Source organism: Megascapheus bottae, chromosome 30 (genome assembly GCF_031878675.1).
Source record: "Megascapheus bottae isolate mThoBot1 chromosome 30, mThoBot2.hap1, whole genome shotgun sequence".
In the NCBI taxonomy this organism is placed as follows: Eukaryota; Metazoa; Chordata; class Mammalia; order Rodentia; family Geomyidae; genus Megascapheus; species Megascapheus bottae.
The window spans coordinates 8,784,586-8,797,192 of NC_143538.1; the positions used below are offsets into that span (position 1 = coordinate 8,784,586).

The following is a 12,607-nucleotide window of genomic DNA, read 5'->3' on the forward strand; positions in this document are numbered from 1 at the left end:
AGGATTCTTGTTTATCTTGTTTGGCAAGCGACTCTTCCTTCCTGACTCTGATTCTTTTTTTTTTATTGTAATTAATAAAAGGGTTACATGATACTTGCCAGATAGAAGGTGCATTAATTCACATATATTGATACCCTTTCACATGTCTTGGTCCCCATTACCCTCTCCTCCACCCCCCCCCCCGATCTTGGTTTTCCCCCCTTCCCTATCCAATTTCAAATAACCAAATACAAATAAATCCAATAGTGACCCTGATTCTTACAGACAGTCCCTAAACGCCCAGCTGCTGGGTTAGCATTTTGCCCAATCCTTCCTAAATAATGGTAGCTAAGCAGGAAGAACAGCCAACCTTACTTTTCCCTGACTATCTTGGTTGGTTGTGCCAGGCTCGAGACAGCATTTTGAAATAAGAGCTCATTACAAAGTAATGGAAATTCCTTGCTTTTTATTGTATGTGCAGCAGAAACAACATTTGGATCAATTTACACGTTTCTGCAAAAACACTGTCAAGAAATAATTTTCACTTGTGCTTTTGCAAGAAGATGGATCTGTGCTATGCAGATGTCTTTTGGGACTCTCTCACTGGGCTTTGCTGAGCCACAGACTGCAGGAAAATCCGACTCTGGTTAATGAATGGCAGAGACACTGTTTTCTTCTGCTGCCCCTGCTGACTCTTCCAGAGAGTCCCCTGGTGTGCAGGCAATGGCCACATCAGGGCAACTCCATTCTCCATCTCCCGCCCCCAGAGCTTCCTTCCTGCCAGCCTGTCTTCCACATGGAGCCAGCTAGTTTACCAGTGAGCAGCCTATGGCACACATGCTTATTTCGTCTGGAAATAAGCAACGCAATTTTCCTTTGTGGGCACTTTTCCCCTTTTGGTGGCACCGTTTAGAGTAGTTTATCCTGGGTGGGTTTGAGGTCTAGATAGCTTCCTTGTGAGTCTCTAAATGGCTGTGTTTGGTAACTTTGACAACTTCTCTGGCTTATCTCTGAAAACAAAATTTTTTTCATGCCAGGGGACAAACTTAATTTGCTCTCTTTTTTTGTTTGTTTGTTTTTTTGTGGTTTAACAGCATGTACTGCATCCCCTGTGAAGGTCCTTGCCCCAAGGTCTGTGGTGAGGAAGAAAAAAAGACAAAAACGATCGACTCTGTGACTTCTGCTCAGATGCTCCAAGGATGTACCATCTTTCGAGGAAATCTGCTTATTAATATCCGACGAGGCAGTACGTTTTCTACCCCCACTGGACAAATGTCTGAATCTACTTTTTGGTTTACTTGGACTGATGGTTTCTTCTTTTCCCCAACCCTACTTCCCACCCACCCCTCCACCCCTAATCCTATTTCTGAGTCACAAGTAGAAAAGGGGCTGAAAGAAACAGTATGTGAGTAAACCTCATACATGACATCTCTCCTTTGAGTTTTACTTCAGAGATTTAAAAATCGACAACAGTACAAAACAAAGCAGATTGAAAGGCAGTCTGTATTTTGGCCATTGGCACAAGATTTCCTTCTACAAGAAGGGCTATACCTCGTTCTTTCGTTAGTTGATTTCTTCCCACAGAGAGACATATCATGAACACATTCTAACTCCAGAAGAGACTGGATGGCTGAGAAACATGAGTCAGCTAGCTCCAGCTGTAGACAGGTCCATGCAACTTCAAGTCCAAAGAATTTGGCTTCCTTGGATCTGTCGAGGGGACTAAGCAAAGAAAGGAAAGAATTTTGGGTTTTTTGGGGTTTTTTTCCTCAGTCCTGGCTTGAACTCAGGGCCTGAGCACTATCCTTGGGCTTTCTCAGGAACCTCCTTGGGCTTTCTCAGGAACCACTTCCAGCTTTTTTCTAGGTACATGGTATCAAGGAATCGAACCCAGGTCTTCGTGCATGCTAAGCAAGCACTTTACCACTAGACCAAACTCCAGGCCCTGAGTTGTTTTTTTTTTTTTTTAGTTAATTTCTTTTTAGGTAAACAAATTTATTTGAAAGTGAAAAAGTAGTGAAACTATCCATCCACAGAGGCCCCAAGGAGTCCTCTTGGAAGGCAAATGTTTAAAAATATAAATTTATTGTTATTCAAGACTGGTGTTCTACCACATAAGCTACACACCTCTACTTTTTGAAGGGGTTTTGTTTTGTTTTGAAGGTTTTTTGTTGTTTTTTTTCCCCCCTAGTTAATGAGAGAAGGAATTTTCTGCCTGGTCTGGCTTTGAACCTCAATCCTCATAAGTAGCTTGGCATGGGCCCGATGAGCAGACACAGGCGAGGGTTGGAGACAGGGGAAATGTTTGTTCAGCTCTGAGCTGTGGAGGCTGCACTGTGTTGACAGAGCATATTAAAAGGCGGTCCCTAGATCTGTCAGCCTTAGCTAATTGTGAGTCTGGTATTTATGATTTTACATTCTGTTACTCAGCCTGGGAACAGCAGTACGGAAGTCTCCTGGAAACATGTTTTCCCTTGCCTCAGAGGCCTTGACCCAGGAGTACTGTGGAAAAAATCAAAGCAAAGAAGATGGAGGAGGCGGGGGGGGGGGGTCATATGCTGAGTTCCTTCAGAATAAGACCTGTCACTGAATGATTCTCCATCTGTGATAATGGCATTCCCACATATGTCCCCTGCAACATCACACGGGCACTGAGTGACCCAGTCCTCTGCTTTGTTGTAGATAACATTGCTTCAGAACTGGAGACCTTCATGGGCCTCATTGAGGTGGTGACGGGTTATGTGAAGATCCGCCATTCCCACGCCTTGGTTTCCTTGTCCTTCCTCAAAAATCTCCGCCACATTCTAGGGGAGGAACAGCTGGAAGGGTAAGTGCTTCCCAGCCATTCCCTGAGCCATGTCCTTTGCCTGTAGGTTAGGTAGAGCATTAAGTGGCCTGCCTGTGAAAGTATGGAACAGAGGTAAGAGACCTCCCTTCTTCAACAGAAGGGAAGAAGCCATAGCATGACCCCTGCTAGCTTGGTGGCAGCCAGCTGCCCAGGGAAGGGCGACATGCGAAACTGGTTCTGCTCTCCTCGAGATGATGCTGTTTGGGGAAGCAGATGTGTTCAGGCCTGGTCCAGATGCTTCAGTCTGAGATGGCAAGTCTAAGCTGGCCTGTGAAGTGGCAGCTTTGGGGTACAGGCAGGCTCTTCCTGTCAGGAGTGACAACAGTCTCCTATGCTTAACTCCTTCCTGATGGAGTCCTTGATCATATGACCTTTATCTGCCTCGAGATGTTGTATTCCACTGTCAAAAACCATCCGGTCTATTAAAAATATCAGAACCAAAGAGATGTGAAAAACATCTCGGTTCCCCAAATGTGGGTTTGTTTTTTTTTAATTGATTCACTTATTGGATCTGCACTCTTGGTAGAATTTTTGACTTCTGCAGAGACCGGCTGTGTGACGGGGTTTTAAAGCAGCGGTGGGTTTTTCACCAGAGGGTAACAGCTGGCAGTTCCTGCACACCTTGTTCTGTCCCCCAGCTGTTAGCCTGCGTGTACCTTTGTTCGGATGGTTTATTTCTTTGCACATTTCCTTTTATAAATAGAGCTCTTGCCCAGCTTTTAAACCTAATAGTTTGAAATAAAATTAAGGAGTAAAGTCCCTCTAAAGAGAATTTAGGAAATTCATTGGGGGTGGGAAGGTCATGGGAATATTTGTCCTTGCTGGTTTCTCTGCCCCAGTTGGATAAAATTTCCCGCATAAGGGTTTCCTTACCACAGCCTAGTTTTTCTCAGCCTAACTGTTGATCACTCTTAAATTCTTAACATTCCATCATCTGATAATAGCAGAGACAGAGAGACAGAGAGAGAGAGAGAGAGAGAGAGAGAGAGAGAGAGAGAGAGAGAGAACACTTGCAGCTCTTCATTCCCCCTTCATTGCCTCTCTTGGATGAGTGTCTTGTACACCTTCACAACCCCCATTCCGAGCACTGAATCTTTAGAAAAGTCTTCTTTCTTGTTGCCAGTCCGTGAAGGCTTCCCCAGAACTCTGGGCTCTCAGGGGATAGGTCATTGGTGGTTGTATTAAATATTAAAATGAATTTTGCCTCGTGTTCTGCGTTTAGAAATCTCTCAGATCAGCAGGCGCTTTTTCTCTGGCAGATTGGTGGTTATTGAATATGCTGCCTGCTTAAGTGCACGTGCATGTTTTGGTGAGTTTTTCTTTCCCAAACTGAGCACGCCACAGGCAAAGAAGAGAAAGCCAAGAGGAACCACGAAATAATTAGCATAGGTCTAGAACTTAAAAAAATATCTAAAAGAAAAACTGTGGGTGCCGGGAGTTTGGCCTAGTGGTAGAGTGTTTGCCTAGCATGCATGAAGACCTGGGTTCAATTCCTTGGTAGCAGATACATAGAAAAAAACCCCAAGTGATGCTGTGGTTCAAGTGGCAGAGCTCTAGGCCTTGTGAAAGCCCAAGCTTAGGCCCTGAGTTCAAGCCCTAAGACTGGCCAAAAAAGAAAAAAGAAAAAAAGAAAGAAGGGAAGAAAGAAAGAAAGAAAGAAAGAAAGAAAGAAAGAAAGAAAGAAAGAAAGAAAGAAAGAGTAATAACAGAGGGGACAGATATAATCAAAATACATTATACATATCTATGAAAACATAATAGTGAACTGGGTGCTATGAGCAGATGGATGGGAATAGAATAAAGCACAGCTTTCTGAGGGTTTCACTGGAAAGACAGGAATGTGCCCTGGGGGACAGAAGAGAGATGTCTGATAGAGAAGATCACACAGGCTTCCAAGAATCAGAGGCATTGGAGATTAAAGGCAGACAATGCGGGAAGGGGCAGAAGCAAAGGCAGCATGTTTGGGCATCCTGAGGCTTGTTTGTCAAATGGCATTGGTGAGGTGGATGGTGCTAGGGTGACATGAGCTGGGAATGTACCTATGAGCGAAGGTTATAATTTAGAAAGGCCACAGACACATTTGAGGCTGTTGAGTAAGTAAAAGAGTGTAAGCCGAGCTGTCTGAATTTTAATTCCCGTGTACTCTTGATTTCAAAACAAGAAAACTTGTTGTTTCTCAGTGCTCTTCAAACATTGCAGTACATTATAATTACCAGGGAAGAGTGGGGAGGCTTGAAGGAATCCTGATCAATTAATGTCAGAGCCTGGGTTGCAGGAACGAGGATTTTTTTTTTTTTTTAATGTGTCAGTGCTAGGGCTTGAACTCAGGGCCTTGCAGTCCTTGTTCAGCTTTCTTGCTTAAGACTGGCTCTCTATCACTTGAGCCACATAGCTCTACTTTCAGCTTTTTGCTGGTTGATTGGAGATAAGAGTTCCATGGACTTTTCTGCCCAGGGCTGGCTTTGAACTGTGATCCTTAGATCTCAACCTCCTGATTAGCTAGGATTATAGGCGTGAGCCACCAGTGCCCAGTGAATGTGAACTTATTTGTTGAGGATTTCTGGATTCCATCAGTTTCTAGATGAATGACTTGAGATAGTAGAAAAATCAAGGCTGTTCTGCTGTTTGCAAGGGAAACTGATGGTGTCATCTACATGTACAAGATTTCTGTAATCTTCTAAGCTCTAGGATAAGGCAGGACACCTTTGCTGATAGATGTTACTGGATAAGAAGTTAAAGTTTCAAGGATATTTTTTTTTGGTGCTATCAAGGATTGTTTATAAATAACAATACAGAAAAGTATAGGAGATTCTTAGAAGCATTTAAATACCTCCATACTGGGTGTCCCCAACCACGTTACAACCCTCAGTATCTCACTCATGCTTCCCTCTTGCAGCTCGTAAGAGTAAGCTGAAACATAGCTGCATTAAAAAAAAAAAATGGCCACATGGCCCAGCAATTCCAGAATTTACTCAGTGTCAGCCAGAAAGAAATGAAAACATGCCTATGCAAGAGTAGTGTGTCAATATTTGTAGCTATATTATTTGTAATAGTCCCCCTTCCACAAAAAAAAAAATCTCAGCCCGTTAGAAACTCAGTATCCATCAGTAAATGAATGGGTAAACAAAACATGGCATAGTGAAATATTACTCAAGAATAAAAAGGAATGGAGTACATAAAACAGGTAATACCATGAATGAGCCTCAGAAACATTAGGTGAGCTTAACAAAAGGACATGGAAAGACTGTTTCATATGATTCTCTTGATATATTATAACTTCTAGAAAAGACAGAATAGCCAACGGTGAGAACAGTAGAAGGCTGGAGGTTGTAAGTGGAGATTAAACAATATCAGGAAGGAGTAATGGGGTAATGGTGGTAGACAGTAAGATGAGAGACTCATACAACCTTCCTGCCTGGGCTGGCTTTGAACTATGCTTCTCAAATCTCAGCCCCCCTCAATAACTCAAATCCCAGGCATAAGCCACCAGCACCCAAGTAGTAAAGCTATTTAAAAAAGAAAAAAATATAAATTAACAGGAACCACTTAGCAAAGAAGAGACATTTTTCTGCACATCTGGATGGTGCCTAGCTGCATCTGGACCTACAGTCCCACCTTTGCTGAACTCTCATCTTTGTTATCTGGGATGGTGCAAAACAGCCGTGTGCAGATGGGCTCTCGGGGTGTGTTAAGGCCACTGTCTCTACCTGTCGTGGCCCGCTCCGTGCCTACAGCAGCCTCAGTGTACTGGATTTTGATGCCCTCTAGAGTCAGCTGCTAGCAGTTTTCTCCAAGAAATAAACAGAATTATGGGTTATACAGTTATAGATCCCCCCCCAACACACACACACACACACACACACACACACACACACACACACACACACTCCCCCCAGTATGTCAGCCAGGGTTTGAAGGGGCAGAGAGGAGGGATGTCCTGTCCTGTTTCCACAGGGTGGGCTCAGCCCCCTGGTGTCACCCTGCAAGACTGGCCTGTCCTCGGTGATTTGGTTCTGCGGTTTGGTGACACTTCATGGAGCAGAGCAGGTCACCTCCCACCTTTGTGAGGTGATTCAGAGTTCTCTGTGTGCTTTCATATTTAGCTCATCCGATTCTTCCGTCTGGCCTTGGGGCGGGCAATGAGCAGAGGAGAAACCTCCTGTGTGCAGCTGAGAAAACCGCAGGCTGGGAGAAACCAAAGGGAAATGACCCTGAGTAGAAATGAGACGCAGACAGAAATGATCTTTGGATTCCCAAATGGAATTCTCCAAACCTTATTCCGGGAGCCTATCTTCTAGTAACTACCCACACTCCTAGAAATTAGACCACCCTTGGCTTTCCCAGCCTTTTCCACTGCTGGTGCTGCAGCAGAAATGAACATGAGATCAGCTCCAAAATGGAAACCCCAAATCACAGGGGACACCTTTGAGGATGTAGCCAGCCACCTCCAACCCACCCCAGTTGGTCTAATAGCCAAAACAGATAGATAGATAGATAGATAGATAGATAGATAGATAGATAGATAGATAGATATCAAAAACACATAGAAAGCTGATAGCCAGTACACCAATCTCAATAAAACCCAATCATCATAGAGTCTGTGGAAATGAAAGCAATAATAATAATAATTTTATTATGCTGTGAATGCAGAGGCAGGGAACTTAGTAACAGTTTAGAAAATTATGTTTACTGAGTTCATTGCCTTAAATACTCATTCCCTTTAGGAAACAATGGAAATTTAATTCTATTTGTGTTTTGAAGATGTACAGACAGATCTCCATCTTCTAGTGGTTTCTACTTCTTACCTCATCATGGAAGGAATTGGGGAGCAAAACTCCAAGCTTAGGGGCTTGGGAGAGCAAGAGCAGTGTTGACTGATAATTCCTTGAACGGCTTGATTATTATTTTACTGAGGATTTTATTTTTGTTTTTCTTTACCTTCCACAGTCTTTTATAACAACTGGCTCTCAGTCTTCTCGATATTGTATTTTGAACAAAAGTTTGTATTTACTTTAAAAAGATAAGTAATTCATGCTTCCTCTGTGGGAGGAGGAGTATTTTGTTCAGAAGTTATTTTCAGTAGAGATCTATTTCCTCTTAGTAAAATTAGTTTACTAAAAGAGATCTAGTCCTGAACTGAGAGGGAAATTTGACCTGATTAATTTGGTCTTTTCATTCAGCCTAGAGATTTCACCACAACAAGATCTTCAGGGATCTGAAATAGGCACTAACCTTGACTCTTTAGTCATGGAGTTGCTGAAAGATGGGGGATAGACTTAGGATAGACTTGTACAGGCTGCATTCGCTGAAGCAGGAGATCAGAACTGCCCTCACACACACACTGCCTTTAATTGCAGCTGGATCCAATTGGACATCTGAGCATAACTGTGAAGGGGAGCATGCTTCCTGAAAGGAAAGGATTCTTGACTCTGCCACTCTTTTGATGGCCCTTAATATACCCTGGGGCTAAAAGATGGAGTTGCAGATTACCTCTAGTATCTATGGACTTGTTTGCTGGCTCACTAAGCCCTGTGTTCATAGCACTGTGTCCCCAGACAGAGACTTCAGGCTGGCAGGGCAGATTCCACTTCAGCTCAGTGACTGCTCTGGATAATAAGACTCAACGCCAATAGAGATCCCAGATATCACAGAGAAAACAAACTTGATGTTACTCGCAGCATTATGAAGCCTGCCTCTGAGCTCCTTCCTAGTCTGTGCTCACCTGTTGATCCTCAAAGTAGTGTTCAAGGCTGCTGGGTAGCCTTGCAACTATCACTGGTCCTTGACCTGAAGGAGACTCTTTTCTTCTCTGAGGGTTTGTGGTTGGGTCTGTGAGTGGATCTTAGACGTAGTTTCAAGGACTGTCCCAAGTTTGGAGGGATTCCTTGGAAAGAAACTAAGGCTGATGAGCTAGAGGGGCAAGGAAAGATTAGAGGTGTCACAATCCACAGAGAAGTCACACCATCAGCCATGGCACTGCCTGCTGGTTTTCTGAGGGGACCCAGCCACCCATGGCAGAGCTGTGGGTCTCTTTGGACATCAAGATGTCCAGATGTAACTTTCCACTGCTGGCCATCTCTATGGCTAGCCTTTGACAGACAGCTAGGGCACTGGAAGAGGAGCAATGCAGTCCGGTGAGCTCTCGGATGCAGGTGTGATCTCGACACGTGTTAGAAATGTAGATTCTCTGCCCACCCCAGCCCACTGCATCAGAAGAGCCGAGGGTGGGCCCTGCACTGAAACCCAGCCCTGTGTGTACCAAACTTGGAAGCACATCAAACTTCAGCTGTTCAGGTTGAGTAGTGGAGTATGTCTCTTTTCCTGGGACTTGTATAAGTGTCTTGTACATACCTGGTGCTGAAAAAGAAAAAAAAAATAGCTAAAAGCTTTTCTAGGGACCGATTGGAGGAATGTCCTGTGAGGCCAGGTAAGAGAGGTGATAGTAACCATGTTTTCTGGATGTCAGTGTGTGTCTGTGACTTTCCCTGCCGCTGGTGTTAATGGCAGCTGTCTGCTTACACAGTGTCACTAAGGTAGAAGAGCCATGGCGGATGGGGAGGGGAAGAGCCAAGAAGCACTGTAGGAGATCTGTGTCCCGTGACCTTGTGTCTGCAGTCTAGAGGGACCCTGGACAGATGAGACTGACTGATGTGGGTGTCTGTGCTTCAGGAACTACTCCTTCTATGTCCTCGATAACCAGAACCTTCAACAGCTGTGGGACTGGGACCATCGCAACCTCACCATCAAATCGGGGAAGATGTACTTCGCCTTCAACCCCAAGCTGTGCGTTTCCGAAATTTACCGCATGGAGGAAGTGACAGGGACGAAAGGGCGCCAGAGCAAAGGGGACATAAACACCCGCAACAATGGGGAGAGAGCATCCTGTGAGTGTCTGTCTCCAAAACACCATGTCTCCTCTCTCCCCACACACGCCCAGCTGGAATCACCCCACATCTCCTCCAATCAGGGGTGCTGGCTTCCCTGGGGAGCCCGTCCCCACTTCACTAGACAAGGAGTGAGTGTGACAGCCAGCTCCGGGAGAAGCTGACTGACTGTCAGTCACACCCTGTCACTCATGATGTGCCTCTGTGTCCCCTAGGTGAAAGTGATGTCCTGCATTTTACCTCCACCACCACATGGAAGAACCGCATTATCATCACTTGGCACCGTTACCGGCCCCCCGATTACCGGGACCTCATCAGTTTCACCGTATACTACAAGGAGGCGTGAGTTCTATGCCCCTGCCTCCATTCTCTCAGCAGGGCAACCAGTCCTTTGGTCCCAGCCCTAGTAACCCTGCATCTTCCAGAGTGTCCTCGTCAGCTGTCATGTGCCCAACATCCCAGCTGACAAGAAATTGTTAGCGTGAAGTGTTGCATTCTTTAGTGGGTCGCTAGAAATGATTGAGTAGGTTCAGCTGTACCCACAATGCTCTACATCAGAAACACTCCCAGAATGCACGGCTGTCACCCTGGACTCGGCCCATTGTCTTCTCTGGTCATTTACACGCGTGGCAGTCTCCTCCATCTCTGCTCTGGGTTGTAAACTCCCTAGCAGGAAAAGAGGAAATAAGACAGACCAACTTCCATATCTCCAGCCTGTCATGACTTCTGCCAAAAGTCACTGGGAGTTTTTCTTCTGCTATCTGGTACCACTCATTTGCCTGGCAGCCGTGAAATACTCTTCCCCCCACCAGCTTTTTTTGTATTGAATCTTGAACTCAGAATGGGTGCCCACTGTCCTTAAGCTTTTTCACTCAAGGCTAGCACACTACCGCTCAAATAATAGTTCCACTTCCCGCTCTGGGTGGTTAATTGGAGATAAGTGTCTCATGGACTATTATTTCTGCCCAGGCTAGCTTCCAGCTGCAATCCTCAGATCTTAGCCGAGCAGCTAGGATTATAGGCATGAGCCACCCATGCCTGGCTTCTGTGTGTCTATTTCAAGACCCGTAGTATTAATCCCCGTGACCGCAGAGCTTGTGTTTGTGGAACCTGTGTATTCAATTCTGTTAGACCAGTGAACTCCCACGTCTACCTGCCTAATTTTGTTCATTTTATTTGGAATTCCTACTGGAGAAAATGTGATGTACTCAGCTCCTGGGAAAGGAGAGAGATAGACAGACAGACAGACAGACAGACAGAGGAAGAACATTTTGACAACAGGGCCCAAACGTATTCTCGGTACTTGGTTGGTGTCTTTCAGACCCTTTAAAAATGTCACAGAATATGATGGACAGGATGCCTGTGGCTCCAACAGCTGGAACATGGTGGATGTGGATCTTCCTAACAATAAGGACAAGGATCCCGGCATTCTCCTGCAAGGGCTGAAGCCCTGGACACAGTACGCGGTATATGTCAAGGCCGTGACCCTTACCATGGTGGAGAATGACCACATTCGAGGAGCCAAGAGTGAAATCTTATACATTCGCACCAATGCTTCAGGTACCAGCTGCATGGCCCATCAAGACTCTGGCTTTCCTGCTTTCTTCGCTTGATGCTGTTATGTTGGCATGTTGTTATGTGTTTGATTGTGGGATAGAAGATATGCCTCTTGTGTTTCTAGTACCATATTGCACTCCGCAGTGCTACCAACTAAGTACCTCACAGGGGTACTCTGTTGTATTCTGCAGTACTACAAACTAAATACCTAACAGTAGCATTGCTGCATCCTGCAGTACTAGTAATTGAACACCTAACAGTAGTACTGTATTGTATTGTATTGTATTCTATTCTACATCACTCCTAATTTCTAACACCTGAAATTTTTCTGTGCTGTGTTGTAGACCTGATACCATCTCAGCTCCTATAACTTCCTCGGAGGTTAGAATTTCCACATAAGTATCTTTCAGGGAATGGGCCTAGTCTACAGCCTTGATTCAATATTCTCTGAAACTAGCTATAGTTTCAGTGAGACATGTCCTTAAATACTCATATGCCAGCGCAAAGTAAGTTTGAATGGTGGGGTGGGGGTAGGTGAAAGTGAGGATGTCTGCTTCATTTTCCTCCCTCCTCTGCCCATTTCTGTGACTCTGTGAGAGGCCACTGTTCCCAGTCCTGAAGTGTTTATGGAAATTAATTCATCATACCTTTCAGGGGTTGGTGAGAGCATTAGTTGAAATGTAATAGAAATCGGTTTTTTTATCTTAAATTTCAAAAGGAAAATCATTGCAGCAAATCTGAGAAATAATAGAAATTGCTCCTTATTAGAGAAATTTTGTAAGACATCTGTTTTCTTTTTTTCCAAAAATCAAACCATGTTTGACCAGAGCCATTCTGGCTTCTGTCTTTTCTACTGTTAGAGACACAAAATAGCTAGTCCTCTGCTTCTGGTTTTTTTTTTTTTCTTTTGGTGGTACTTTTCATGTCAATATCTAAAGATAAGCTATTTCTTTTTGAAACACTTATTTTTGGAAACCCTAAAATGGTTGAACATCTAGTCATTCTATGTTCTCTGGAAAAGCAAGCATTCAAAACAAAACAAAAACCCTTTTCCCAAAGCACCATCCTTCAGAAGAATTCAGAGCCTGTGTGTATTGTATCGTAGCTCCTGAAGCCGATTTCCCCTTTGCATGTTCAAAACAACGTAGTTAGACTGGTTGTTTTTTAAGCAACCTAGAGTGAACATATCTCTTGCACTCCAGGAAGACTGTCAAAATGGGTGCTTTTTTCCTTCTTTTTTGATGAATTCAATATGGTCCTCAAATGTGCTGTGCTCTTTTTCTGGGTTGAGTCGGAATATCAGTAGTCAGCAGTTTGGTTGGATTAGTAGGCTTTGCCT

The 12,607-nt window shown here is 44.4% G+C and overlaps 1 protein-coding gene across 1 annotated transcript in view; it reads left to right on the plus strand.

The window, feature by feature from the left end:
• Igf1r (insulin like growth factor 1 receptor) overlaps nucleotides 1-12,607 on the plus strand; it is a 202,465-nt gene that overhangs the window by 163,062 nt on the left and 26,796 nt on the right. Inside the window, exons 4-8 of the mRNA XM_090321505.1 lie at nucleotides 1,074-1,225; nucleotides 2,662-2,806; nucleotides 9,497-9,711; nucleotides 9,927-10,053; nucleotides 11,033-11,271. Of these exons, the coding sequence (XP_090177631.1) occupies nucleotides 1,074-1,225; nucleotides 2,662-2,806; nucleotides 9,497-9,711; nucleotides 9,927-10,053; nucleotides 11,033-11,271 (878 nt within the window). The remainder of the gene's footprint in view (nucleotides 1-1,073; nucleotides 1,226-2,661; nucleotides 2,807-9,496; nucleotides 9,712-9,926; nucleotides 10,054-11,032; nucleotides 11,272-12,607) is intronic.